We start from the raw sequence: 25,601 nt of genomic DNA on the forward strand, positions 1-25,601 counted from the left end.
TTTAACCCAGGCAAAAGCTATGACGTACAAAATGAGACTGCCCCGATGAGATATTGGTGGCTTAAATATAAGTTCTCTTAAATCGAGAAGAGGATCATTAGGAATGCTAAGTAGATAGTATTCTCATCTTCTCATTTTGCGCAAATATTGTGATATTCGCACAGTTAATGCAATGCTGAGATGACGCCAGCAAAATATGGTGCTACACATACATCTGTAAGTACATACGTAAATGTTACAAGAGCCCGTGTCTATAGACATTGTAAAAGGTGGATGCAGACATACTGGGTAAAGTTGGGAAATTTGAGATTTTGAAGAGATTTCACCATATTTTGAAAATTGTAAAGATTCTATTTCTTTGCATAATAACATTTTTTTAATGTTTGATCCTTCTGGAATATAATCGAAGGACTTGTCTCGTCTTTTCTATTCTGTTCTCGTGCTCCATTCATGTGATATTTTATGATGATCTTTTGCAAGATTTTATGCTACATTTCCCCTGTTATTGTTATTAAGGTTAGACTGTAACTATTGTTCTGATTCATTGGTTTGTGATTGTTTCAAATTTCAAAGTATTTGTCCTCAAAATCAATAAAAATAACTTGCCATGACCCCACTTTTAAAGGGACGAATTAAGTCGCATAATATCCCTTGCGGGATTACTGGCACACTTTTCGCAATTTCCGACGGGTTATTTTTGCACATTGTTATAGTCTCACTTAATTTGTGAATTTCAAACCCCCACGTTGTGCACGATCCGTTTTATATAACACAGATTTTGCTCCACCATTTATTTCGCCTTCAAAAACAACACCAGCCAAAGAGCCACCACCATAGAAACGACTCAACTGTCTCCTCTCTCTCCTTCCTCACATTCAATCCACCACTTTCTCAGAGTGCACATTATATTTTGTTGTCACCTCACTACTGCATCTGCAAAATTTCCAAACAACCTTATCCAGACTTTCACCATTAAATAAAGGGTGCCCACAACTCAATTAGAAAAATCACTCAACATGTCCAGTTAGATCACAGGACTTTATCCACTGTCGCAGGTTTAGAAATTAAATGCAAAGTTTCAAGTCGCGTTCTCACCTCCGCAAGATAACTGGTTTATCACGTGCCGAACGTTGTCTCATGTTCGAAGTGCATAAACTTTAAGTTTTCTACCTTCCGTTTTAAACACCTGCTTCAAAATTAGACGAAGGAGGAAAAAAGTAAGCCAAGACCTTAGGCTCGCTTATCAAATTCGCACCACTACCAACCAGATAAGCATCGTCGTAATCACGGAGTGACAAGTGACATCGGGTGAAGAACATTCATGTTTAACGAGTTACATCCGAATTAATGACGATAAGTACTTAATAACATCGTAAGAGCAGCCAAGGATCTCCGGCCCCCAAAACGCCCCACCAAGAAATAATCTCGTCGTGGCGAAAGAACCACGGTCATTGAGGACTTAGTAAACAGACTATTTATTTTGTGATATTACAAAACTTTTAATGAAGAGACGCAGGAAAAAATCGTTTGTAGCTGCTTAAGCTAGTTTATATTTTTTAATTTTATTCCTCCACCGTAGTGAATTATTTACTAACAAACAAGCAAAAACTAAAAACAACTCGAGTTTTGAGCGTATATTCCCTGAAGAACTTTTGTCTGAAGTGTGAGGCATTATTATTTCAATTTAGTCAATACATACGAAACGCGGTGTTAAAAATCAGACAGCCGACTTATCACTAATTGTACCAGCAAACCAACCATTTATCGAATCGAGAAGTTTCAAGTTATCCAGTAGTCGAAACCATCGTCATCATCATCACTTCACTTTAATAAATAGCATCACCGACGACGACTATTACCAGGAAGATAAGATCATCATCATCAGCAGCAGCATCAAATCAATCTCATTGTTCATATCAGCATCGGGTGTCGGGATTCTGGGGGAGGTTCCTGTAGAAAAATCCGACATCAGGAAAAGGAATAACACCACGGCGGTGACGAAAGGGGTCAGAATGGACGCGAATGCGAAGAAAGCCAAGAGGTTAGCTATTTTTAATTGCGTAGTTAGTTAGTTAGCAGCATCTAACAATCACAAATCAGTAAGATAGGAATCATAAGTACATAGAGGCAGCAGTTGGAGGTGTCGTCGCAGGATTTTATTATATTTCTCTATTTATTGGCCATTGTTCGAATATGTCGGGTTTATTTGAGCTTATCGTCTCATTTGAAGCCAAGATAAGCCGACACAAAGGACAGGACGAATGTGTAACTTTAGCATTATTATATTCTCATGGATTTGTCCAGCATGATCAAGACAAGGTCAAAGTGTGAAAATGTTTTATTTAATTGCATCTGGGTAGCAAGCAGGGGAATGACTTATTGAAGTGTTCAGTTCGTTAGTTAGTTAGACTAATGTGTGTTTCACTTGACAGTGCTTCATAAATTTAAATACACAAAGTTTAATTGAAAAGTGGGCTGAGTAGAGTTGGAGTGCAAAATTTGCAAGAAGTTGGAGAGAATATATTTGATGTCTTTCTTGGATCTTTGCAAATTTTGAAAAAGAAGGACAACGACAATGTGTGTGAGGTTGAGAGATTTTCTAGTTTTAAGTTACTTATTTGTATTTGAATATTCAATTAGATTCAGAGAGGCTTTCTCTCTCCTTTTGTCATTCATGATTTGGTATTGGTCTCTCTTTAAAAGGAATACAAGCAATAATGTCAAAATGTCATTGTCACACATCAAGTTTCCTTTGGCAAAATTGGATTTCATTTATCATTTGGCTCATGCATTAATTTCATTTCGTGTTACGAAATTGTATTGATTGACCGGTTTATAGACTATAAATTAATTATAGATTCTGGGATTATTGTGGCTTCTCCAAAAACTCGAACTTTGAGCCGCCTCAAAGTTCGGCTGCTGCATTCACAAATATTTTTCGACGAATGGACTTTTAGCAAAGCGTAGTAAATAATATTCAGTCCGTGTAGTAGTGAACTTGTTTAATGGGCTCATTTTCCTTCTAGTTTCAAGAGTGAAATATGCGATATGCTTCTATGTGTTTACTAGCCGTCCTTCGTGGCCATCGTATTAATAAACAACAGTTATAACCATTCAGTTCCAGTCCAGCCATAGGTTATTATTAAAATTGAAATGTTCCGTTGTGGACAGAGGCAAGCATTTCCAAAATCCAGCCCAACAACACTACATATTTTATGAAAGGGACGTTCTTCCCGAAAATGTATACCAGTTTCAATGCCAAACATATTATAGAATTATGTCTCGTGATTACCTCAAGTTTAGGCGGATAAGGAGTTATCTCATTCAAAGACGTGTAATCTGCATGCGACGCTCCTGGAATTGGTTGAAAAGTGGCTACGTGACCAAGAGTTTAGTTCGCAGTGGTTGCTTTATGTAAGGAAAGTGCCGTAGTCAGTACTGGGTCGAGTTCACTCACGTGGGGGAAGCATGAACAAAGTATTGCATTGCATTGTACCATGTTGGTTGGCTGAATAAAAGAGAAAGGCTTATGATGTCTGAATGTAGAGTCGAGTTCTCTTTGTTCAGTAGTCTTCGTATAACAAAAGTCTTTTTATCAAACCAACTATACATGAAACTGCATTAAATATTATTTGTGGCAAGTTGGTAGGAAAGGAACAAATGAATGTAACTTATATCTTAAGAAGCATATATTCCGCTTTGGATGAAGTTACTAGTTCAACTCTAATGAAATTCATGAAACAAGAAATTGCATATAGAACTGGTTTGAATTTTTACAGAGGGTACCTCAGACCTCACTGGATTATTAAAGATTACTACCAGTTTGCAGAAAAATGCAATTTTAGGTTGAATATTCACAAATGGTAGGATCCTTGAGACACATGGAGTGAAAAAAATTATTGTCAATTAATAAGAAGGTAGCAAAAAAATGCATTTTACATATTTTAGACATGGGAAGGAAATATTTTAATATGCAGTTCCTCCTTAGGATTAATAGCAGGGAAGAATATTTAAGTGGCTGTCTTGTGCATGGTATGTAGATTTTTCATATGTGACATGAGGAAAGTAAAGAAAAAAACTTGTCATTCTTTCGTATACTTATATACCTAGATGCTAGTCATGAAAGTGCTTTTTTCATTCTGAATTTTTATCAACCACGTCGTCGCGAGTACTGCTCCAATATCACCACATCAATGTCATTCAAGAACAAGGCTGGTTAGCTGATGGAGGCATGGAAGTTTTATTGATTTCATATTTAAGCATCGTTTGTAACTGCGATGGGATTTTAGTACATTATATGAGATAGTGATCGACCTAGCAGTTAGAGAATAATAATTAAGTAAGTATTGATGATGATGAAATCGCGTTGACGTCCATAGATATTTGCCGTGCTTTCCTCTTGTGTTTGTTGAATATTTGGCTATTAATTGCTTTTAAGGGTTGCTTGATTTTGACTCAAATAAAATTGGGTCGATTTCTGTCTGCGAGAGCACGAACATTTTAATTATAATTTTGTTGACAACTGTGTTTCCTGGAATTTAGTTTTGCTTGAATTCACTTGATAAATACGTTACAATGACAGGGAAATGGGGAAAGGAGAGAGAAAGCAATTAACAAGAGACTAACGAGCATGTCCTATCAACGTGACTTACTTTTCTGATTGGAGAAAGTTAATTAGGAAAGGAAGTTGTTTGTTAGAATCATGTCAGGAAAGCGGAGAGCTTATTTTTGGAGTTGTTTTCGACATTTTCAACTTTTCAAGACATAACGAGAGAGAGAGAGATGATACGGAGTTGGTTAATTGGATCGAGCTCCGAGCGTGAGCGAGCCTTATTTTTATGATGCGTTCTTTTGATAAAATGTCATAGGTTCCTGCTTTCGTGATTTTGCAGAGACTTTCTTTGTGAAAATACAAAAATACAACTACACGTCAAAAGCATGACTCACGAATGAATGATATCAATTAATTTGTTGGATATTGTTAGATGATTGGACTGGAATTTTCTCGACGTAATGCTAACGTTAATTTGTTTTCCATTCCAAATTTAGCCTAAAGAATGCCGAGAAACGTCGTGAAAGGTCGAAAGTTGCGGCGAGATGTCGACGTGGAAAGGAATGTGAGATTTTCAACGATCTTTCTGCATCCCTACCAATTTTCGAGGCGTCAAAAGCCACCTTGGATAAAGGAATGGTAAAGTAACTATCGACATTATTTGTCCGCTTTTGGAATGTCCTTTCGTTCGTCAACTAGTATTAAACATTTATCAGGAATGAAGTTCACGCGTATTTATTCGTTAATTTTACTAAAAATAGATAATTTAATACTTTCTGTCGTATCATGGTCATATATTGTTAACCTCTTCCATCCTCCTCTTGGTCACTTTCATCCTCTTCTTGGTCACTTTCACCCTCCTCTTGGTCACTTTCATCCTCTTCTTGGTCACTTTCACCCTCCTCTTGGTCACTTTCATCCTCTTCTTGGTCACTTTCACCCTCCTCTTGGTTTTTGTTCTTGTTATCCTTATTTTGCAAATGAGGTGCTGCACTGCCGTCGTTAATAGTTTCATATACTCTTTGTACTATAAGATCCATCTCATCCGGTTTTAGCGTAAAAGGGTTGTCTTTCAGGTGTTGCTGGAACTGTAAGAATAAACATTTGCATAAGAACACGTGAACGTGAACATTATAAAAATTAGCAGGTGTTGTTGATAACTAACAGCTGTGTGATTCTTCCAATGCTCCATGTTACTCATTTCATGCAATGTAGGTTGTGGAAATTTCTTGAGGTTCTGTACAATAGCTTCTGAAATTTGTAACTTTAATTGTTCTGGGAGAAAAGTTCGAATGTTCTTTCGACCAAATGTTTTAATAGAACAAGTCAGTTCCCGTGCTTCGAGTTTCGCACTATATTTGTACTCAAGTGGAACTTCGATGAGAACATAAGCTCCCTTTATATCAGGAGTATAACCGGCGTTATACAGATGGCTGCACAGGGAACAGACAAATTCACTTTAAACGTGTACAGATTAGCAGATATATATTTCGTATACAACTATCTGTTTCCTACCGATCAGTGCATCCTCTTTGGTTAACATGTTCTTTAGCTGCATATTGTATGTTAGCGAACTCCGTGTAATTCATAATAGTGCATGCCGGTGGACCAGACTGGTTCGTTCACTGTCATCCCCCAAATGCTGACATTTCCATTGCTTCATTACAATAAATGGGGATTATTAATTATAGTTACATTCAGTACACGTGAAAGGATAACATAAGCTTACTTTTTCTTCAAATGTTGTGGACAAAATCCAAACCGTCTCTAACCCCTTAACATCTGATTTTGACATTCACTGACACTACACATTGGTGCCCACTTTTTCCCATCAAACTGCGTTCTACTTCCAGTTATTTCGTTTGTAATAATAGCGCCAGGTTTTGCATTTTTGTAAAGTGGTGAATTTCTTGCCAACCTAAACAATGTAAGTTTGTAGTTTCTTTATTAAGGGGTGAAACCCCTTTCTGCAACTGACGTTTATCGGTTTATTTTGTGCTGTGATTGTCACTATACGAACCTTCCTGTAGTATGTGAGATACATAATGTTCCCTTCGCCTTGGCTCGAGAATCACATTTGGAACACAGTAATCTCCATTGTTTTCTGTTGGAAGTCTTAGTCACTAAGTACCGGTAGCGCTTTCCCTGTTCCTTCTCCCAAATGTCACCATGTTCTGCATGTCTGGGTTTGTCTCCATACCAAACTCGTGTCTGGGGAAGTGAAGATGACTGAAGTGATGGTGGAGGGGGTGGTAAGGAAGGAGGTGTAGGCTCCACTGGAGTTTTGATTTCTGAGGACCACAAAAAAATAATTTTTCATCATGCAATCGATTAAAAAACTGAAAGTTTATGGAGCACTAATTTGAATTTGTCTCACGTTTTGGATTCAGTTTCACTAACTGGCCATCTGCGAACTTCACAATTACTTCAAAACAAACTGGAGGGTCATTCATTGTCCTTGGTGAAACGGGTGGACTAAACTCAATCTCTGATAATCCGTATTTGAGAATCACGTTAGGATTTTTCGAGATTATTTGATCTGTTGGAACGTCAAAAATAAATGATACTTTACACGACTAAATTCAGTGGAATATAATTGAAGTTTTGGTATCCGACGTACACGATAAATATGTTGCTTATATTCTTTCAATACCTTCAATTTGATGAATCTCGTCAACGTCGTCTGCACGTATACAAGTTGATTGTAAGGGAATATTCACAGTTGAATCTGCAAGTTATACCAAAGAGACAATTAAGTCAGTGTTAGATCATATCCTACGTCACACATATCAACACAAAATTTATATTACACGTACGGGACGTTGCACGTTCGTCATAATCCACCTTTGGTTTAGATGGTTCCCTTTCACGGCTGCGTGGTTTGGGGAGTCCTTTATTGGTGGATCGAGTCTTTCCTGTTGGTTATCATGGAACGAAGTTCGATTTAGTTATACTTTTTATGATACGATAAAATAGAAAGTCATGAATTTCTACCCTTGTCACATGTTACACCCAAAGACGGAACCACACATTCATCGTCGTCCTCTGAAATCGGGGTAAAGCTGCTCACGAGGTCGATTTCATTATATTCGTGACTGGTGTCTGTAAATAATAAATTAAAATATACTTACACATGCTTAATACTGTCCTTTATAGAATTTGGCCAGTCCAGGACTGTTCTTTTGCTTTTTTGGCCAGTCCAGGACTGTCCTTTCACCCTTTCGACCAGTCTGGTACTGTCCTTTCACCCTTTCGGCTAGTCCGGGACTGTCCAGGACTGTCGTTTCACCCTTTCGACCAGTCCGGGACTGTCCTTTCACCCTTTCGGCTAGTCTGGGACTGTCCTTTCGACGGACGGACCATCCTTTGTGGGTTTCGGTCAGTTCGGCATCGGAAATTTGTTTATTCATACCTAAGATTGCCTCATCGTCTTGGACATTTTCTGGACGCGTTATGGTGGAAGGGTAAGGACCTCGTCTTTCAAGTCGATGAACTTGAACATCTTTAACCAGACAATGTCAAAATTTGAATGTTTTACAGCACTTTTAATTTAAACGTTTACTTATAATTTACAAGCAAATTACCACGCTTAACACTTGATACATTGGGTCGTCCTCGAGACTGGTAGACATCTTGGAGTTTAACGTTTCGATTACCTGAAATTACATGGGTAAAGAGTCATGAAAACGTTCAGACTTATGCACAACTAACAAAATATTGACTTGTTTCGGGAAAACGAAGCTCAGTCGTTAGTTCTTTTTATATTACAAATAGCTTTCTTGTGAAAGTAATATAGAACCCCATATATTTCCCTACCTTTACTTGATGATTCCAAAATTTTAAGTGAACTGGGGGTCGGAATATCGGACTTTTTGCCTTCATCTGCACAAATGAAAAAATTAATCATGCACTACATATTTACCTATACGAATATTTGTCACATGAATAAATAAAACTCACAATTATTAATGATCACGGGCGTCCACAACCGTTTCAGAGGTACCCGTTCTGGATTCGGCCGCTCGACAAGAATTTTTAGGCTAGAGCCACGCCGGTAATGTCCTACTGAGTAAAACAATGGATTAAATTAAACGTTCATAAAAAGATTTAACGACATTAGAATCATCACCAATAAAAACAATACGTACCATTCGATTCCTCATCCTCGTCATCCAATTCATCGAACAAATCATTACTTTTAGAGATTTTTGCTGGAATTAAAGTACCCGTAATTTTTAATTACTGCTAATTGATTTGAAATTACACGATTAAATATGTTCTTGACGACACAAAAGTATTCATTAATTGTAAAGAAAAAAAATCACCTTTCTCGTGGAGATGCTTTGAACGTCGTGAAAACGTACTCTTTCTTTTCTTAACTGAATGAGAGTTGGACGTGTAACGATGCTCTAAGCTCTTCGGCTTAACTATTAATGACATAATTAATGCTTTTTTAGGGACTTAACTAACATAAGATGAAAATAACAGAAACAATTAGACCACTAATCTTACAGAAATCAGCATCGCCGTCAGAAAGAATGGAGATCTCGTCATCCGGCAAGTACTCCGGGTCCTCCTCCGAGGAATCCTTTCTCCTCTTCGACATTTTACTGACCAATCCAAAAGATAATAGTTTTAATTGTAAACGATCAAATCACAAACTATCGCAAAGCACCAACTTAATTTTGACACTTTGAATCCACCAACAGGAACGACTTATTTCAAATAAATACTCACCTTTCAATCAAAGATCAGTTTCCTTACTTTCTCAAGCCTCAATTTATTTAACTTTGATTTACTTTTTAGATTAACGTTTACTTTTATCTCCAAACAATTTAATCACTTGATTCAAAACAGAATAACATTATTTATAATAATTGATAACTTGTAAATCTTTTAAGACAAACTGAGGCAAAAGTGACGGAGCCTACACAAACATTTCTCTCCGAGCATTGGGGCCTCTGCTGTGAGTGTTTGCTCGCATCACGCTCATTTCGTCCAGCAGACGATCAAGCCAAACGCGAACACGTTTCGTCTTGAGTTGAGTTGACGTCTTGCCTGCACGTTTCGGGCATTCTATTTGAATTGTCCCATAAATATACCGATTTGTCTATTTATCGCTGTGTTTATCGTGCATATATTCAACAATAAATAATTAACTATAATCCTGCAGACATTTATATGACAACGATTCGTGAAAAGTAAACGTGAAATTTAAGTAGTTCCAAAAAATAGAATCGGAGAAAAAAATAACAAAATTTAATGCGCTCTTTTACCTCGCTCTCTCTGTATCATAAATTGACTCTTTATTTTGACAAGAAATTGGGAAATATTAATTTAAATAGTTAACGTGTACATTGGATAACTCAATTGGTTATCGTGGGAATTCACTGATCAGTGATTATTTTTCCAGACCCTTGATAAAGCATCTGTTATGCGGTTGACCTTATGTAATCTTCGCCTCAAGAAGATAATGAAGGCTGTGGCTAATGGTAGTGGTAAGTTTTGAGACATCTACTAATGTACATCACTGATTTTGATAATTGAGGAATTAATTGTTTATTATTTTGTTTGTGTTAATAGGATTTTGGAACGGTCACCCGGTCAAAAAAGATCAAATTAAATTGCCAAGTTTCTTCAATTCCGACTTTGAGTCCCAAATGAATCAAGCAATGGGGGGTTTCATTCTTGTATTCGGATTGGATGGAGATGTCATTTATGCGTCAGAAGGGATAACGACACAATTGGGGATTTCACAGGTATACACAGCAACGAATAATGATTTTTATTTGATAAGAAAGTCTGTATTTTAGTTTTCTATAAGAAAACTTGACATGCTTCTAAAACGTCCATATGTTTCTTTCAGCATGAAATAATGGGGCAGTCCATTTTCGAATTCAGCCACCAATATGATCACAATGATATTCGAAGCATGTTGAAAGTCGGTGAAGTTGCCGAGGCTAGTTCAGGTGGAGGCGGAAAGAGATCTGCCCTATTTCGGATGAAATGCACCGTGTCATCCCGTGGACGAAATGCCCACTTGAGATCGGCTAACTACAAAGTTGTAAACTGTATCGGACGCATGATGGAAGGTGTGGGTGCAGCTGGAGAGGAGGAGGAAGAGGAAAACAACAGCAACAACAATCAATGGTTTATCTCCATTTGTGAACCACTTCTTCATCCTTCTGATGTGGATATCCCACTTAACAAGCAAACATTTTTGAGCAAACATACCCCAGATATGAAGGTAAACATGGATTCAAGTGTACAAAAATTATCAATTTGTGTCCAGGCTATTATTTATTACTAAGAGTGTGTAAAGTTTCATCTTTACATCGGTTTTATTGTTTTCTTGTAAATTAAATACCCCAAGATGACGATAAGCTTGAGATTGTGTGAATTGATCAAATTATTTCATTATAGTTTGACTATGTGGATGACGCCGTCGCGGAATTGCTTGGATACACACCAGAGGAAATGATTGGTCGGTCGCTGTTTGAATTTAACCATGCTGGAGATGGTGAGGGAATTGGGAAGGCATTTAAATCATGTAAGTCGATAAGAGATACATACTCTTGTTTTATTTACCATACGATCCCCGACGTCATCACTCTCATTACTAATAGCATTGCAGTGGTGACGTCGAGGGTCGTATGGTAAATAAATGGACTGTATGTATGCCATCAGCAGAAATGATTAGGAAACGAAAATATCTCATTTTTTAAATTTTGCATAGTGTATGACAAGGATCAGAATCAGACAGATCGTTACCGCTTTCTTACAAAGGGTGGCGGTTGGATTTGGATCATCACACAAGCCACCGTCATCAGTGGCCAAAATGGTTCAAACAAGGGGCCCAACTCTGTTGTGTGCATCCACTTTATAACAAGTGGGAGGGAGGAAGAGGATCAAGTTTTATCTGAAGTCCAGATCGGTGACGCCGTCACCACCACCACCGCTTTGGCTGATCCAAAGCAACGGACTGTCGCTGACCGGAAGTTGAAGATTAATAACATCAAGATTCAAATTGAACCACCTATGAGTCCAGTTGAAGAGGAAAATAATTTCATTGCTGATCTTCTTGTGGGTCCACTTTTGAACCAGGCGACTTGTTCAACATCTAAAATCTTTACGCCGAAAACAAAAGACATGGACACTGGCTTTCTCATGCATGTTGATGACACGCTCATCGCGTCAAAAGAGGAACCGGACGACCTGACTCATCTTGCTCCCATTGCTGGGGATGAATGTGTCCCATTGGATGTCCCATTATTGGAGGATTTACTAGCTTCTCTGGATGCAGATGATATGTCATATTCATTTCTGGACGATGACACCGAGGTACAAAAATTCGACATTGTTGCACTACCTCCTAAAGTAAAAGTGACACCGCCGCCTAAACCTCCTGTCGTGTTAAACTTGGATGGAATCATGCTTTCGGGACAACGAGATCCTGTTCTTTTCTCAACGGCAACGCCCGACTTGAGCGAGTCGCCATCACCACCAACAGAACAACTTGATTGTGGAGACTACTTTAGGGGATCAGTGTCCCCATTACCACCCGACCTAGCTTTAGCGGTTCCAATGGTGGCGATTCAAGCAGAGATGATTACTCGAGAGAAGCCAGTTGCACATTTCGAACAGCGAATTCCGATTCAGCCACCGAAAAAAATACAGCAAGTTGTGAAGCAAGAAAAAGTTGTGCCTGAAGCAACTTGGAATCTTGTGGAACAAATCCCAAACAAAGTACAGCGTCTTGATGGGGGTGATGATCAGCCTGCAAAAGTTTACATTCTTGTACCAGTTCAACAAACTCGACGAGGTTCATTTACGACCACTACTGCTGCAGCTCCTACCACTGCTAATACTACCATGGGAACGGCATCGATATCCTCGCCAGGTTCTGAATCTTCTGATAATAGTGGACGCTTTGATTTGGTTGACTTGGTTCGTGCCCAGCAATTCCAGTTGCAACAACAGGCGCTGATTAATAAGGAATTATTAGCCAGCATGGATAATATGTCCCGAGTGCAGAAACATGGACGAAAGGTTCGTTTCATAAAAATTTGCTTTGCTTTATCGTTTTATTAAGGAAGTACTCATTATTAAACGTGCTAATATTTTAATTTGTGTCTATTAATAGCGGAACTTTGTTGGTTCGCTTCTTGGCCAGAACCCACTGTCTATGCATGAGCTGACTCAAACTTTATTGGATCAAGAATATGAACAACAAACAATCAATAGAAACCAAATGGTACAAAATTAGTTTACTACTTTATTATAAATGAACTCAGGTCCTATATACTTATCTGTGGTTATACAAATTTTCATTCCTATTCCAGATTCAGCTGACGAGACAAGATTGTGAAGTGAATGCGCCGCTGTCAAGAAATGCAGACCTTCTTCAAGGACCTGATCTTCTCAAAGCACTGGAAATTGGAACTATCGCTGACGTGGTTTAATTGCAAACAAAATACAACAACTAAACTCAATTCGACAAAATGGAATGCACACTTCTTATAAATTAAATAATTGGTTATTGTAATTAGATGAACCCCAATTTTGAACAAAATTAGAAATCAAATCATTGATATAAAATTACACCTTTATATTCAAAATCAGAAAGAAACTACAAGCTAATTTGGCTAAATTAAAAAAAAACATTAAAAAACACATACATAAAGCCCTACAACATTCTGTGTGCTGCTGCCGCCGTATTAAAAAGAAAACACCATCCATAGCTTTTTCGATTTATTGTTCTGTTTAATTCACGTTTAATTCAATTCAGGGTATATACGCTAAAAGCGAGAATGTTGTTTGATGTTACTGTTTAGTAAGATACTAGTAAACAATTCATTACTGTTGTAATTTCAAGTAGATCTAGAATACGTTTCGTCGTTGAATATGCATTGCATTTGGACACAACTTCATGCAATACATATGTACCTTAGCATTCAAGATGTGTCCGAATGCAATGCTCAAATTTTGGATTTGTATCAGAACGATGTTCAACGACGACGTGTAACTTGAGTGTTTAAAAATTTCAAAACTAATCTTTATGTAGTACACAAAACTGTAGACAAACTTTCCAAGAAATTTATTCTCGAGCTTTATTTACAAAAAATGCAGAAATAAATGTTACAAGATATACATATGTCATTCGATGATAAAAATGATTAAATCGGGGAATCCAATCTAATGAAAAGAAATCGTACCTAATTAATTCATAGTTAGTATAAACTGAAATATACTGTGTAAGAAATATATATGTATAATTATAAGTGTGGGATGGACTGACTGAATTTTGAATGTAATCGTTATTTCACTTTTCACCCTGTAAGTTGAAAATTGCACGGGTTTTATTGATGACGTTATACATACATACATATTATTATGTTCATGGTTATTGATTCATTCATTTAATGGTTTCCATTGAGAGGCAGTTACATACATATTAGTGGAGAGATATGTATTTTACATTAGAGGTAAGACATGTTGTGCAACTTTAATTATGACACTTTTGCTCCTTGATGTAATATGTAGCAAAAATGTTATGGCTTACACATATGATAGTAGTCCTTAAAATGCTTATGTGGCTATTCAACTGAAATAAAAATTTTGTTGGAAAGATACAAAAACGTTTGTTGATTTATTTATCGAGTTAAAAAATGAGAATAAATCAAAATTCTTCCTAAATTGGCGTTTTAACTTTTTATTACTTTTATTCGCGGATGGTAGAATTTTTGCATGCACGCAGACCAAACTAAAGTGTGCCCATTGAGCAGGCGGTGGTGATGATATTTGTTGTTGACACTGACAGGCTGACTCCTGCTGCTTTCACTTTTTGCAAATTCTGTTTCTGTTTTGTTTCGGCTAAACATTCATTTTTAGCTAATTATGCATATCCAGATTGACCCTGCAGTTCGTGACTTTCTCGAATCGAGGGATGTCTCGTCCCCGTCAGTGGGGTTAATCGTTGGCGTGGTGAGTTATAGTTTAGTTAAAGTGTAAAGTAGTTTAAACTGTTTACTTGCATTTCATTTTTAATTACGAATCTGCTGGAATTTTTGTTGTAAATTCTGTTATTTTGCAGTACCCCGAAAACCCGACCACCACGCCGGTGAAAGTCCTCCATCTCGCCCAAACCAACCCTGCCGAGCCATCAGACACACCCCCGACAATCGCCACACTTGCGACCTCTCTTCTTACCCACCACACCCGTTCCCTCCTCAGAATGCTCCCCGGTGGGATGAATATTCTTGGAATTTACTCAACATCCTCTGAAATAAGTTCAACTCCTCCAAAAGCATTGTTAAATTCTCTCACAAAAAATCTATCCACAAAATTTTCTGCGTATCAACCATTCATCGACCCTGAGGTGTACTTGCAATTTGATGGAAAGAAATTTGACGTGATTACGCTGGACAAGGATGGCAATAAAACGCTAAAATTAGATGTCGTGTTTAAGGAGTGTGTCTTATCCAAGGTGCAAGTTGATTTCTGGCTAAGTGGAGTGGGGGTACAACAATACGATGGGAGAGGGGACAAGGGTGCGTTTTTCGAGGTGAAGGAAGGCGTTGAGAGAGTAGTGGAAGTGTGGAAGGTGAATACATATTTACATGATGAGAGTATTTGAATGTTAATTATTTCCGGTATTTTATATTCTACTGTTAATTTTTTTAAATTTTTTCAGGACTGTCTTCAAGATTCCGACACAATTATGACACTCTTTGATGGTAATCTCGCCTCGACAAGTACACGTTATGTGGAATCTGCTCCAGTCTCTATTCTTGTTGCGAAACTTCCTACGTACTTTCTGGAGAAGGGGAAGGGTCGAGATAACAGGGACTTCATTAACCATCTCCATTTAAGAGGGAAGATGCACTTGATTGCATATGTTAATGAGGGAGAAAGTACGAAAAGGGCAGAGATGGTGAGAAAGTCAAGTTATTTCTAAGGTATTTCTTTTAACGACAATAACAACGTGCCAAAAATTCCTTTAGGCAACACATGTCGACCTTCTCCGTTCCTTATCAGCCCGGTTACAACTCCATTGCGAATCACTTATTGAGGAAGATTCCAACATTGAGGCGAGTCAGGGATTAGAAAAAGTAGTTCATGAACTACCACGACGAGTCTTTGTGAAACTGAGCAAGGAGGAGATTTACGTATGTGATTATCTATTCCCTGGTGAAGGACCAAGGGATTGCTTAGAGAGCTTTGGTCAAGTTTTGGGTGAAAAGTATGGGGTTTTAGAGGAAGAGGAAGTTGTTGATGGTTGGGAAGGTGTCGGAGGTAAGACAAGTTGCTAACCCAATTTCATGTAATACTGACTAGTTTGTAACTATTCACTGAATATTTTCCAGATATGGAAAGTATTGGATCACGAAATGAACATGGATCATCCATGGAACAATTGGCAGATTCTATTAGTTCTATGCAAAAGAAAAGCAATGAAAATTCTGGTCTGGTTTGGTTTGGAGTAGTCCTTGCGGTGTTGATTGGATTGATTGCAATTTTTGTGATGGGGTGGAAATGAGCTAAAATTATAAATTCAGTGCAATTTGTATTTCGTAAATACGTTATTTTGGGAGGTAAACAACATTTTTATTTACAATTACAATTTGTAATAATTATATATTTATTTGTTGAATTATAAATAATAGCGCTCCAATTTTGTTCAAATTATTATTTTTGAAGTGACAACAAATTGAAATAAATCCTAAATCCTTCTAATCTGCCATAACTGTGTGGTTTGTAAATTAGAGCGAGGTTAATGTCCTATATATGATTTTGAAAACCGCATGGTCACTCGGTTGTATGATTTGATTGAAGTGCAAGGCACGCGAGTAAAAAGAAGCATAGCGCAATGATTACAATTTCTTTGAATGAAATGCGATCAGTTAGGTTAATTCACACTGTGATCTAGCCTACATATATTTTAAAGTATTATATAGTACCGTGAATAAGTAACTCACTTGGTTAGTACCAATGGTACTAACTATATTAGGAAGTAAGTACTAAGTCTCCAGTATGATTGAGCAATGTTGAATTTTATTAAATCCTGTAATTTAATAATGCACGAAACTGTACTTACTGATTGAAAAGTGACAATGTTGAAGGCAATAAGTAATTGATTTGGTTACATAATATATAAATTAAATAGATAAAAGGCCAAGATTCTTTGCATTATATTTGTAATTAATCTGTAGTAAGTAAGTATTTGTATAATTTGGATTGAGTTGAGTGATAATGTTAATATCAGAATTTCATTTTTGCACTCCTCATCATCCTATTTATGCATATCAGCTTTTTCCCCGAGTGCGAATTTGGACCTCGCTCCTATGTTTTATAAGTTTGGCTTTCATGTCGTAATTATATATATAGATATTGACAAATGGCGAAATATGTAACGAACTATTTATGTACTTAACTTACTTATCAGTACCGTATATATATAGTAATCCTATAAATTATGTAAGATCAACCAGCCCATAAAGACGCAATTTCAAAATAGAAAATGGCACCCAATAACCCAACTATGCTTAAAATTATCCCACCAACGATCACCTTTCCTATGCCAGATTTTCCCATGCTGAACCCGAGATGAGGCTCTAGGAAGAGTTCGTACTGTAATACCAAGAAATCAAATAATATATTTAGACAGCCACACCCAAGTAGCCATCAATCATGACATGTACTCACCAATGTTACTGCAGCCACCAAGATTAACCCTTTCGCAGTATCATCGTCTCCAATATTTTGCGCAAATTCCACACTCGCTCCGCCACCCTTGGCCTTTTCCACTTTTCGAATCCACCCAATCTCATCTCCATCCGCGTCAAGTATTACAAACTCGTCGAGATAAAAGGAATTGAAAAATGAGCAACATAAAAATTTGCTGCAACACCCAGTTGCTCTGATCTTGATCCTCCGCTCGGATGCAGTGCTTGGCGAGACAACTATTCCAAAATTCCTTCTAAACACGCAGAGAGATCCTGGCGCCCCCCGTACATGACCAAGGACGACATTCCCCATTTTTACGATAGTCACCTAAATAAATCAAGCGATACAAGTCAGTCAAGTACACATATTCACTGTCTACTGGTAAATTTTCTCACCCCTCCCTCTCGTTCACTCCGGAAAATGATGCATCCCACCGCGTCCACGAATATGATGCATGAATCGAGTGTCTTTCTCTTTATATGTTCGCATTTTAGAATGAGATTGACTTCAGCTTCTTCCCCGACATAAATTTTGAGATAAGCATTTCCCGAGTCGTCACCATTGATAATTAATTTCTCGCAGATTCGAAACATTTTCAGTTTTTCTGGTGCTTCGGCTGTCGGCTCGGTCACTCGTACGATTACACTTTTGATGCAGCGTTTACACTTGCACTTGAATCCCGGCGAGGGAGATGGTGGTGGGTCGATTCCAGGATTTAATGTCCAGAGAGTTGAAGCAGGAAAGTCTTCTGGGGCTATTTTTCCGGATTTTCCGGATTTAGATCTCGTCGAGACACCGGACACACTAGCACTTACCATTCTTTTTATTTGTTTTTATTTTGGCTGGACTTGTCTAATGTTTTAAATTATGCAGACTGTGCGTATGATTTTATGGATGCTTTGAATTTACAATGGAGGGTTTTTTACAGTTTACAACAGCAGATATCAGTACGTACATATATGCAGTGCAAGAATGAACAACACGCTGCTGGACATGCTAAGGCAAGAGTGAGAGAGATGAAAAGTTTCAAACCGTGATTGAGAAATTGCGGTGTATTGCAGTATGTTGAAATTGTGTTGCAGAGTGAAAGTGCAAATTTGTTATCTCTCTTCTCGCTGTACTCTCTGATTCCGTCTCGATCTGCTTTCTTTCGCAAAGCAGAAAAGGAAGTGAAGTGAGGTTGGACTTTGTTGGAGAAAGTGAGCTGCATGCAGCGTAGCAGGACCAGACTGCATTGCACCATGAGGGAGAAAGCTGCATCGCGTAGGAGAAAAACTACATGGCTAAACTAGTTTGGATGCCCATGTCATTAAAATTGCAATTCCATCAGTGCTGCTTTCCTACACGAGACCTTTTTAAGTCCATGAAATGCCACCAGTAAACCAGCATCGCAAAGGTTACGGCTGCGGTGTATGTAGAAACGCGAATTTAATGCTCTTTCCGATGGATTTATTTGGTTACGACGTGTGATTTACAGTTAGAGATGGCAATCAATTTTGTAGTAAATTGAACGGACGGATGGGAATGGATGGTAAGTAATTGGACGAGTTGGATTAATTTGCTTAATATGATCCGTCCGTATATCACATGTACGTTACATTTTGAGCTTTCTTGGGAAGAGGAATTGAGGCACTTGGATCAACCTGAGCAGAAATACCTCACCTTTGAAGGCATAAAATATGGGACAAGGTCGGAGGAGGCTCTTTGATTGTTGTGGTTTTGGGTGGAGCTTGGAAAGATCACTTGGAGAAAAGAATGATAAAGTGTAAATGTTACAGGCTTTTCTGTAGAAATAACACTGCGTATATTTTGCTTCCATCTGCATTATGTGAATCTCGGATGTAATGCCGTAATGCGCAATTTGTTATGCTTACAAGGACATAATGCATACATAATATATGTATAATGTCAGGATCAGGAGGGAGATCGGCTAAAATTAATATGGAGGAAAAGCCATTTGGATTGCATATTTAAATTGTATTAGGAATGTGAATTGTATTATGCGCACTATTTTTCATTAGTGAGACAAATAATTCAACTCCCAAGACTAATTTATTTGATTACTAGTTCTTAATATTTTATGTTATTAGTGTGACATTGAGAAAGAAAAGGAACTTAACTAATCTTACCAAGCAATGCATAATAATACATAAGCCAGATAAATTTGATTCAATATGACAATACAATCCTGCTAATACTTAATTATATCGGGCATACTAGCATCTTACTTATTTACGTGTTTATGCTTGCAAAAGTTATTTGTATGCCTTTATTCCTACCATAATGCATTTTAATGGATTATTCATTAAGAAGCAAATTTTTTTGTTCATGAAATCGTTCATTCGTTTGCGGGACATTGGTTTTGCATGGAAAAGTTTTTTATGATTGTAGTAATTCGGAGCACGTTGTAGAAAGAAATCACTATTTCCTTCCGACTACTCCACCTTATGTAGCTACAAGCGATACCAATGGTCCAGTCACCAGTAAGTATTTGTAAGAGTAAGGCTGTCCTTGAACGAGCCCATTTTGACAAATGTCATCGTAATTAAGTACGTCGAGGATCATGCGACCACTTTAGCAGAACCGGACCTTTTTGAGACTATACTTGATATAAATTTGTGTATGTAAGTACATGTAAAGAAAATTCTGTTTGAACTTTTATGGATTACATTGAATCCCCATTTACAAAGTAATTTCGCATGATATAAAAATAATTAAAAAATGTGTGTTTTATTAACATAAACATTGATAAACTATGAAATACACTTAGTTGGCTTGGGGAGTAGAGGAAAAACCCGATGTTGGTGGGTTGGGAAAACCTTTACTTGATCCGGATAGGCGTCCGAGATCACCATTCGGCCCCTTACATGATTTTTGTAAATAAAACGACCTATCATTTAAAATATAAAATAATTCTTCTAATCCTCGTTGACTGGGGACAGCTCCCATGATTGATGCCGCATTCCCGCGTTGAACTGCCAAACTAATCCGTTGAATGAGAAAAGTTGTCGACATTGGTCCAGTGACATCCTTCATCCTCCTCCCAACATCTTGGATGAACTTCAACCCTTCCGTCCCCCATACTCCTGATGTCTCGACGGCCACCGGAACAAAAATATATTGTTATATTCCGCATGATATACGGAATTACTATGGTAGTTCTTGCAAGAATATCTCTGTGTTTAGGAGGTAGCTTAACCACTTGCCCTTCTCAGATCTTATGCTGTAGCATCCCATTAATGGGAATCTCATAAAAAAGAACCACCAAGTATCTGTAGTTTTACTCCATGGCCACAGTTGTGCAAAATCTTATTTTTCTCACTCTCAAGTCTAAATTAGAACATTTAAATTTAGCATTTAAATCGCATGTTTGTCAATGTTTCGCATAAAATTGGTCCCTCCAAAATTGGAGCTATGCACATGAAAGTCTTTGAGTGTCTGTTTTCGAAAACAGATCTTCGAGTAGGAGTGGGAGGAGAATTGGGGCGAGAGAGTTAAAGTATTTAATAACACAGTGTCTGCCTGAAAAATCACGTTGCGGCGCCCATAAGTCCCTGAATTTGGCCCAAGTGCTGCATCAGACGTTGTTTATCAAACTGTGTGGGTGGCAAAAACATTTGAGTTGAACATGGTTTGCGCTCCCATTTTAGAAGTAAAGTTATGGATATGGGAATAAAATTCATGTTGGCCATGTCTAGCCTATAATGAGCAAAATGAATGATGATGACAAGTCTAGAAATTATTATTAATGCATTTATTGCACAGATTATCAAACACATATGTACGTAAATACAAACATGTGTGTATATACAGTGAATTCAGGGACGAAATCATAGTGAAACTTGTGAAGAGTAGTACACACACGGTCATCAGAGAGAACTAGTTCAATATTGCATAAAGAAAGTGGTTGGATTTCTCCAAAGCGATATAAAGATCCCACTGGGGAGTACTTTCTTCTTGATCTGGTCTGTGCTGTGGGCCATTGAATGTATTTATTAATAATATAAAATAGTCACATGGAGTTATATGTGCTTTGGAGTTAGAAGTTTGACAACTCAGCTTATATAAATAAGTACGTAATCAGGAGTCTGCAATATTTCAAACTTATCCATTGGCGTTCATTCATGGCATGATGAAAATAAATATAAGAAAATAAAATATTATATATTTTCACAATTCACATTTCTTTTATATTACCGAATAGCAGTTTGAGAAAAATTGTGGACAAGTTAAAGCTAAAAATGCCAGCCATGCAGTACTGAACCATGTTAATATGTGTCTCTTATATAAATATATGTACGTATTATATTTATGTAGATACACATATTCTATCGGAATAATACATACGTAATTTATTTATTCAGATCTGCCATCACTGCAAAAAGTATAACTTTGATTTGTCGTACTTGTCGGTTTATGGATTTCACTGGATAAGTTCAATGTCGTACATATGCACTACTGATACGATTATCCACTCCCTATACGCGACAAAAAATTCTAAATCTAGAAAATTCGGTGTAACCTCTCTGTATGTACAAACACATGTATACCGATTAATCCTAAGTAGGTTTGGGAGGTAGTTTGGAGTTTTGGAGATAACACCTCTTTGACTTGTGTATGTACATACGTATATATACTTATGACTACTTATACGCGTTGCATGCATGGAAGTGATCGATGAAAATCGTGAGAATATAACTTACCATACTATTTTTAGCCCACCAGAGTGAGATCAGTGGCACTGATTAGATAAATTGTCAGAAATGTCAGAACACTTTCTCATAAATAAATTCAGACAGAAGATATAATTTTACTGTTTCTGATATTTTATTGCAAAAACGGTCAAGGTTATTACATTATTACGTCTAACAGAGTCTGAAAATCGCACATGCTAACAATAAGTTGAAGTATTTATGCAAGTAGTTGCTACAGACAATGGTGCATGAAGAACTTTCACCAAAATATCAACTCCTTCCTCTGTTTATGAATCAGCGCAGATTTTAACTATAACATTATAACAAATTTACGCTATATTTGTACATGTACTTGTTGTATATGTACATGTATACAGTCACATTAATGTATGAGCAATTATAAGTTTTTTATCAATTATTTGAGGCAGGAAGGGTGAGCACCCAACAAGGTTTGTTGTTACATTTATTACAATGGTCTACTCCATCACATGCAAAAGATCAAGTTCCTAGAAGAAGTGTGTTACTATATGAAATATGTCTTTCTAGTCTTTTAATTTTCCATTTTTACTTTCTAAACAAGTATAGAAGGCAAACTACAATGCGTCCCCTCGTCAACAGTGAGATTAGCAGTTTTCAAAAATTGGGATGTGGAACATTATAGTTTAGTTACGTTACTCCAGCAACGGTTAAAGTTACACCCACTAATGGGACAAAGTCTTAATCTTTGAATGCATGTATCGAACTTGACAGAATTACATTTCCTTACAAGGATTTGACTGGCACAGTGTCTGACTAACATTGGGAAATATTTCATGCACATTTTTATCCCCCAATCAATGTGAGATCGCCAGGGTTAACGTTACTAATGTGCAGATAGGTTATCCAATAAATTAAATTGAAGCAAATGTAGCAAACGGGGAACACGACTCTTGAGTACTTATCAATATCAGATGGCGTAATTCCACAAATTTGGTTTGGATTTATGGGTACAACAGGCCGGATTGTTTGTTCCGGTTTTGGCACACAACCGAATTCCAGAGCACTGTTTCTTCCCCCCATCTTTTTTCTACCAGCAGGAGTGTCCATGACGCTCCCATCCTCTCGTTTCCTTCCCAAGGTTGCAGCATTTGGAGTCATTGTGCCACTCCCACCACCGTAATAATTCCCGTGTGGGGGCTGTCCTTGTCGCAAACTGTACTGGTGGGGATGGTGGGAAAACGAGCCAGATGTGGGGATCGGATTTGGCGACCTGTCAGTGTCCGAGGCGTGTTGTCGAAGTTGTTGCTGATGACGGTATTCTTCTTGCCGGCGGTGATACATTAATTCCAGACTTTGGTTCACAATTTCTTCCTGTCGTCGGGCTTCCTCTTCTGCTTCGCGTCGTTTGGCTGTCAATTCGTCAGCCATTTTTTTAAGAGAGGCGAAGTGCATGACGCGACGCTGGATATGTTTCGCGAGATATCCAACGGTTGCATATTCTAAAAAATTGAAATGCACATATGATTTTTACTTACTTATATGCAAATAATCAATAATGAATTAATGACTGAATTAATAAGATTATACCCAACAAGGCGGCGAACACCATTAAGAAACAAGTCCCCAGGAATATATCGATACTTTTGACGTAGCTGATTTTTGGCAACTCTTTATTCACCGATGACATGAGAGTAGTCATGGTCAAAACCTGGTAATGAAATTGGCAAATATTTGTGAAAAAATCCTACGCCAGACTAAATCGAGTAGTCTACTAATGCAACTTACAGTAGTAATTCCAAGATAAACTCTTGCAGGGGCAGCTAAAATGCATAAATTGTCATATCATTTACCCCTTAACTAACACACAATAAATCATAAATTTTATGTACAATAATTTTTCACTAACCGTTACGGTTTACCCAGAATGATACCCAGGAAATGACAACAATGAGCATGCTTGGAATGTAGATCTGAATCAAATAGTATCCCATCGATCTCACGAATTGAATTTCACACGCTAATCTCGAGTAGTTTCCAGTGGAGAGAGAAATTTCGAATGCTTTTTGCCGAAATCCAAGCACCTTAAATTGAGGGAGGGACACTTCATCCGACACCCCGACCTTTACGAAAAACGGATTGAGTTGTCTGATATTTTTAAATCAAAACCAAAATTAATAAAGTTACGTACAGAGCCAGCCCCTTTTGCCCATTTGTAACGAATATCAGCCATAGTGTAGCCAACTACGAAAGGTACATGACGATTAGTCATTCATGATTGATTTATGCATAATTTCTGATATGAAAAATTTCCACAATCGATCAGAAACACTTACAAGATTCAATCTCAATATTGCAAAGCTGTGAATCCATAGGAAAGTATTTAAGGTCCATGGCACACGTAGCAGTTACCTAGTTAAATATGTACATCGTTTATATGAATCATTATAATTTAGGATTAAAGAATTTTTATCAATTTTTAAAAAAATTCTTAAATACCGTTAATCGGAGTGATCTTGTTATATCCCCTTCGTTGGAAATTCTCAAGAATTCATTGGATGTAGTCGCCGTATGGAAATAGGATGTTTTCTCGTTGACAAAAAATGTATCTGTTGATTAAATAGTATGCAATTGTAATACATATTTACATATGTGGAATATGCATAATTAAACATAGAGTTACAGATAATTACCCGGCACCCAAATCTGTTTCAAGAAATCACTCCCAACGCTGAGAGTCTTTACGGTTTCCGGACCACTAAAAGCAAGACGAGGGTCCTTCCACATTTGTCGAAAGTAGAAATCCACGGTAAAGTCCTGCATATGCGCATACATACGAACTCATATGATTAATATGTACATATTCTCAATAATTTCTATATACATCCTTGTAAATAATGTATAAATCACCATCAATACTTCCGATATCGAGCTTATCATCAAGACAAACATGGTTACACCCACTTCCACAGGTTCGTCTGTAAATACAGATCATTGCAATTTTAATTCATAACTTTATTTATTATTAGATACCTACTAGGTCATACATATGTAAATACATAACTATGTAAATTTATCGCATATGCATTCAAATATTTATAATTTATGCCAAACCTCCATAATTGGGCCGAACTCGCCTATCATACTTTTTACTGAAACCATCCAAGATCCCCGTAATATTTTGTGAAAGTTGTTTCAACTCTTGATGAGACGGATATTGGCCCGCATTTCGACGAAATCTGCCCTTGCTTTCTCCACTTGCTCCTCTTCTTCGACGTGCATTTGTATTGTAAAGTGTTGACGTAATGGGATTGTTATTATGCCCGTACGGAAATTTATGCGTCCTTATTTCCAACTCTGCTCCATGTTCTCTGGCCCAACGCGAATTATTTACGTGATGATGGGGAGTAACTACTACTTGGTCAAAATCAAATATTCCTACCGTATCCTGCTCACTGAAGACGGTCGAAAATAAAGACAACAAAATGTAAGAGGCAGAAAATAAAAGCGACCACATTCAAGAAATGTAAGAGATAATTTGCAGTTAGAGAGAAAGAGAAGAATAATTTTAAAAGTGCGAGTGAAGAGAAAGCAGAAGCAGTGGAGGAGAGAAAGTCGTCGAGGAGCCACTACTGCCAGACGAGACTGCTGGG

General features: G+C 37.4%; 4 protein-coding genes across 6 annotated transcripts; 2 read left to right on the plus strand and 2 right to left on the minus strand.

Moving 5' to 3' along the window:
- The first annotated feature begins 847 nt into the window (after nucleotides 1-847).
- Nucleotides 848-14,184, plus strand: LOC110845251 (hypoxia-inducible factor 1-alpha). Of its 3 annotated transcripts, none has more exons than XM_022091637.2 (9): nucleotides 848-2,041; nucleotides 5,050-5,191; nucleotides 9,966-10,050; nucleotides 10,136-10,311; nucleotides 10,419-10,799; nucleotides 10,976-11,102; nucleotides 11,289-12,601; nucleotides 12,696-12,806; nucleotides 12,895-14,184. In XM_022091637.2, exons 1-9 carry the CDS (start codon nucleotides 2,013-2,015, stop codon nucleotides 13,012-13,014), a joined length of 2,484 nt encoding a protein of 827 aa, XP_021947329.1. In that variant the 5' UTR covers nucleotides 848-2,012; the 3' UTR covers nucleotides 13,015-14,184. The 3 variants fall into 3 exon arrangements, with proteins under 3 accessions (XP_021947329.1, XP_021947330.1, XP_035704232.1); XM_035848339.1 differs by lacking the exon at nucleotides 848-2,041 and adding an exon at nucleotides 2,149-2,586; XM_022091638.2 differs by lacking the exon at nucleotides 5,050-5,191 and having other exon boundaries at nucleotides 850-2,041.
- A 164-nt stretch (nucleotides 14,185-14,348) lies between these two features.
- LOC110844794 (protein odr-4 homolog) lies at nucleotides 14,349-16,317 on the plus strand. The gene is made up of 5 exons (XM_022091082.2): nucleotides 14,349-14,536; nucleotides 14,646-15,155; nucleotides 15,246-15,485; nucleotides 15,556-15,847; nucleotides 15,919-16,317. The coding sequence occupies exons 1-5, from the start codon at nucleotides 14,450-14,452 to the stop codon at nucleotides 16,089-16,091; spliced, it is 1,302 nt and encodes a 433-aa protein (XP_021946774.1). The 5' UTR covers nucleotides 14,349-14,449; the 3' UTR covers nucleotides 16,092-16,317.
- A 269-nt stretch (nucleotides 16,318-16,586) lies between these two features.
- LOC118434556 lies at nucleotides 16,587-18,650 on the minus strand. Its single transcript, XM_035848340.1, has 3 exons — nucleotides 17,674-18,650; nucleotides 17,258-17,605; nucleotides 16,587-17,182 (listed from the first exon to the last, which is right to left on the minus strand). Exons 1-3 carry the CDS (start codon nucleotides 18,094-18,096, stop codon nucleotides 17,036-17,038), a joined length of 918 nt encoding a protein of 305 aa, XP_035704233.1. The 5' UTR covers nucleotides 18,097-18,650; the 3' UTR covers nucleotides 16,587-17,035.
- A 2,367-nt stretch (nucleotides 18,651-21,017) lies between these two features.
- On the minus strand, nucleotides 21,018-25,597 carry LOC110845201 (gamma-aminobutyric acid receptor subunit beta). Its single transcript, XM_022091569.2, has 11 exons — nucleotides 25,063-25,597; nucleotides 24,859-24,926; nucleotides 24,642-24,765; nucleotides 24,448-24,557; nucleotides 24,285-24,360; nucleotides 24,140-24,192; nucleotides 23,858-24,071; nucleotides 23,737-23,771; nucleotides 23,539-23,659; nucleotides 21,982-23,450; nucleotides 21,018-21,250 (listed from the first exon to the last, which is right to left on the minus strand). The coding sequence occupies exons 1-10, from the start codon at nucleotides 25,463-25,465 to the stop codon at nucleotides 22,795-22,797; spliced, it is 1,860 nt and encodes a 619-aa protein (XP_021947261.1). The 5' UTR covers nucleotides 25,466-25,597; the 3' UTR covers nucleotides 21,018-21,250; nucleotides 21,982-22,794.
- Nucleotides 25,598-25,601: the final 4 nt, after the last annotated feature.

Source organism: Folsomia candida, unplaced genomic scaffold, assembly GCF_002217175.1.
Source record: "Folsomia candida strain VU population unplaced genomic scaffold, ASM221717v1 Fcan01_Sc002, whole genome shotgun sequence".
Classification (NCBI taxonomy): domain Eukaryota; kingdom Metazoa; phylum Arthropoda; class Collembola; order Entomobryomorpha; family Isotomidae; genus Folsomia; species Folsomia candida.

Excerpts from the sequence above, each read along its gene's own strand:
- LOC110844794 (XM_022091082.2), top strand. The coding sequence starts at position 14,450 with ATGCATATCCAGATTGACCCTGCAGTTCGTGACTTTCTCGAATCGAGG. Across the intron at positions 14,537-14,645 it reads TGGGGTTAATCGTTGGCGTG|TACCCCGAAAACCCGACCAC; the intron begins GTGAGTTATAGT and ends GTTATTTTGCAG. Across the intron at positions 15,156-15,245 it reads GAGTAGTGGAAGTGTGGAAG|GACTGTCTTCAAGATTCCGA; the intron begins GTGAATACATAT and ends AAATTTTTTCAG.
- LOC118434556 (XM_035848340.1), bottom strand. The coding sequence starts at position 18,096 with ATGGTAAGTGCTAGTGTGTCCGGTGTCTCGACGAGATCTAAATCCGGA. Across the intron at positions 17,606-17,673 it reads GGAGTGAACGAGAGGGAGGG|GTGACTATCGTAAAAATGGG; the intron begins GTGAGAAAATTT and ends TGATTTATTTAG. Across the intron at positions 17,183-17,257 it reads TGGTGGCTGCAGTAACATTG|TACGAACTCTTCCTAGAGCC; the intron begins GTGAGTACATGT and ends TTGGTATTACAG.
- LOC110845251 (XM_022091637.2), top strand. The coding sequence starts at position 2,013 with ATGGACGCGAATGCGAAGAAAGCCAAGAG. Across the intron at positions 2,042-5,049 it reads AATGCGAAGAAAGCCAAGAG|CCTAAAGAATGCCGAGAAAC; the intron begins GTTAGCTATTTT and ends TTCCAAATTTAG. Across the intron at positions 10,312-10,418 it reads CACAATTGGGGATTTCACAG|CATGAAATAATGGGGCAGTC; the intron begins GTATACACAGCA and ends TGTTTCTTTCAG.
- LOC110845201 (XM_022091569.2), bottom strand. The coding sequence starts at position 25,465 with ATGTGGTCGCTTTTATTTTCTGCCTCTTACATTTTGTTGTCTTTATTT. Across the intron at positions 24,927-25,062 it reads AGTTCGGCCCAATTATGGAG|ACGAACCTGTGGAAGTGGGT; the intron begins GTTTGGCATAAA and ends CTGTATTTACAG. Across the intron at positions 24,766-24,858 it reads CGATATCGGAAGTATTGATG|GACTTTACCGTGGATTTCTA; the intron begins GTGATTTATACA and ends GCGCATATGCAG.